Below are 1,346 nucleotides of genomic sequence, written 5' to 3'. Positions count from 1 at the left end.
AAAAAAAAAAAAAAAAAAAAGTGACAAACTTGGAATTGCAAGAAAAAAAAATCTCACAGAATTCTCACTGTTTTTTTTTATTATCAGAATTCCATTCCTAAAAAAATATATATATATATACACACACACACACACACACACACACATATAAAGTAATTGCAACTCTGTATCTTGCAATTTTTACTTTTTTCCGCAAAATTGTGAGATAAACTCTGAATTGCAAGAAAAAAGTCAGAATTGTGCGATTTGTACATCTTTCATTATAGTAACTGACACTTGTGATCTAATGCAGTGACATTTTTAAATGCAAATTTTAAGACAGTACATGAGAAGCTGTTGTAAGTGTGTGATTGAAGCATAATTCATCCTCAAACCTCTGAGCGGTGGGCGGTTTATTGCTTAAAGGGTGACGCTTTATGACTCTTTGTGTCTGAGTTACTGTAATCTGTCAAAAGACTAAAGCCGGGCAACTAACCTAGATTATCACTGGGGAACTGGTCAAAGAACACAGATAAAGGACTAACCGAGGTTTAACACTGAATGAACCTTGATCTGAAGCAGCATAAATGACGACGGCAAAGAGTGTGGATGCCAGATTTAGACTTTTTAAATGTCAGGAGTCCAGAAAGATGAAAGTAAAGAATCTTGTGAAGCACAAAAAGGTCAGATAAAGAGAACACTGCTAGATTAACATGTGGTTGTTAAATGCTTTTGATTATTCGTGAATGCATGACCACGCTGCTGGTTTGAGTTGTTGGCGGTGTGGGCGAGGTCAAAGGTCAGAGGTCACCGGCGCTCACCTTGAACTCTCCGCCCTGTTGAAAGGGGAAGCAGGGTTCGCGCTGTTCGGCGCCCCAGCCGCCCTGGTTGGAGTTGCACACGATGACGTTGCTGTCGCCCTTCGAGTTAAAGCGAGGGTTGAAGTGAAGGGCGACTGTGTCGGCGTCGTGACCGATGTTGATGGAGAACCTGAGGACAGAGAGACGGACGGTTGGAGACACGCATGCTCATTTTCTTTGCATAAATCAGTATTGCATAAAGCTTCCCATATATATATATATATATATATGTGTGTGTGTGTGTGTATAACTAAAAGTAAAACCATAAAAAACTTATTTTTAAATAAAATAAATGTCAACTTAAAAAAATATATAAAAAAATACTTTAGAAGGCAGCATTTCTTATTTTCATTTAATTTGACTTAATGTGCTAAAATAACTAAAACTCAAACAGAAATATAAAACTGAAAATATAAAAATTTTAAATTTAAAATATAAAAATAAATATTCAAAATATTAACAAAAACTATAATAGTGTCTCAGTGATACTAACTATGTATATATATA

The 1,346-nt window shown here is 35.6% G+C and overlaps 1 protein-coding gene across 1 annotated transcript in view; it reads right to left on the bottom strand.

Annotated features, from left to right (window-relative positions):
- The window catches only part of lgals2b (lectin, galactoside-binding, soluble, 2b), a 4,235-nt gene that overhangs the window by 816 nt on the left and 2,073 nt on the right, over nt 1–1,346 (bottom strand). Inside the window, exon 3 of the mRNA XM_016509389.1 lies at nt 801–969. Within this exon, the coding sequence (XP_016364875.1) occupies nt 801–969 (169 nt within the window). The remainder of the gene's footprint in view (nt 1–800; nt 970–1,346) is intronic.

This window comes from Sinocyclocheilus rhinocerous, unplaced genomic scaffold (genome assembly GCF_001515625.1).
Source record: "Sinocyclocheilus rhinocerous isolate Xijiao unplaced genomic scaffold, SAMN03320098_v1.1 scaffold1615, whole genome shotgun sequence".
Classification (NCBI taxonomy): Eukaryota; Metazoa; Chordata; class Actinopteri; order Cypriniformes; family Cyprinidae; genus Sinocyclocheilus; species Sinocyclocheilus rhinocerous.
Note: the sequence above shows the minus strand (reverse complement) of the source record. Positions and strands in the feature narration are given on the sequence as shown.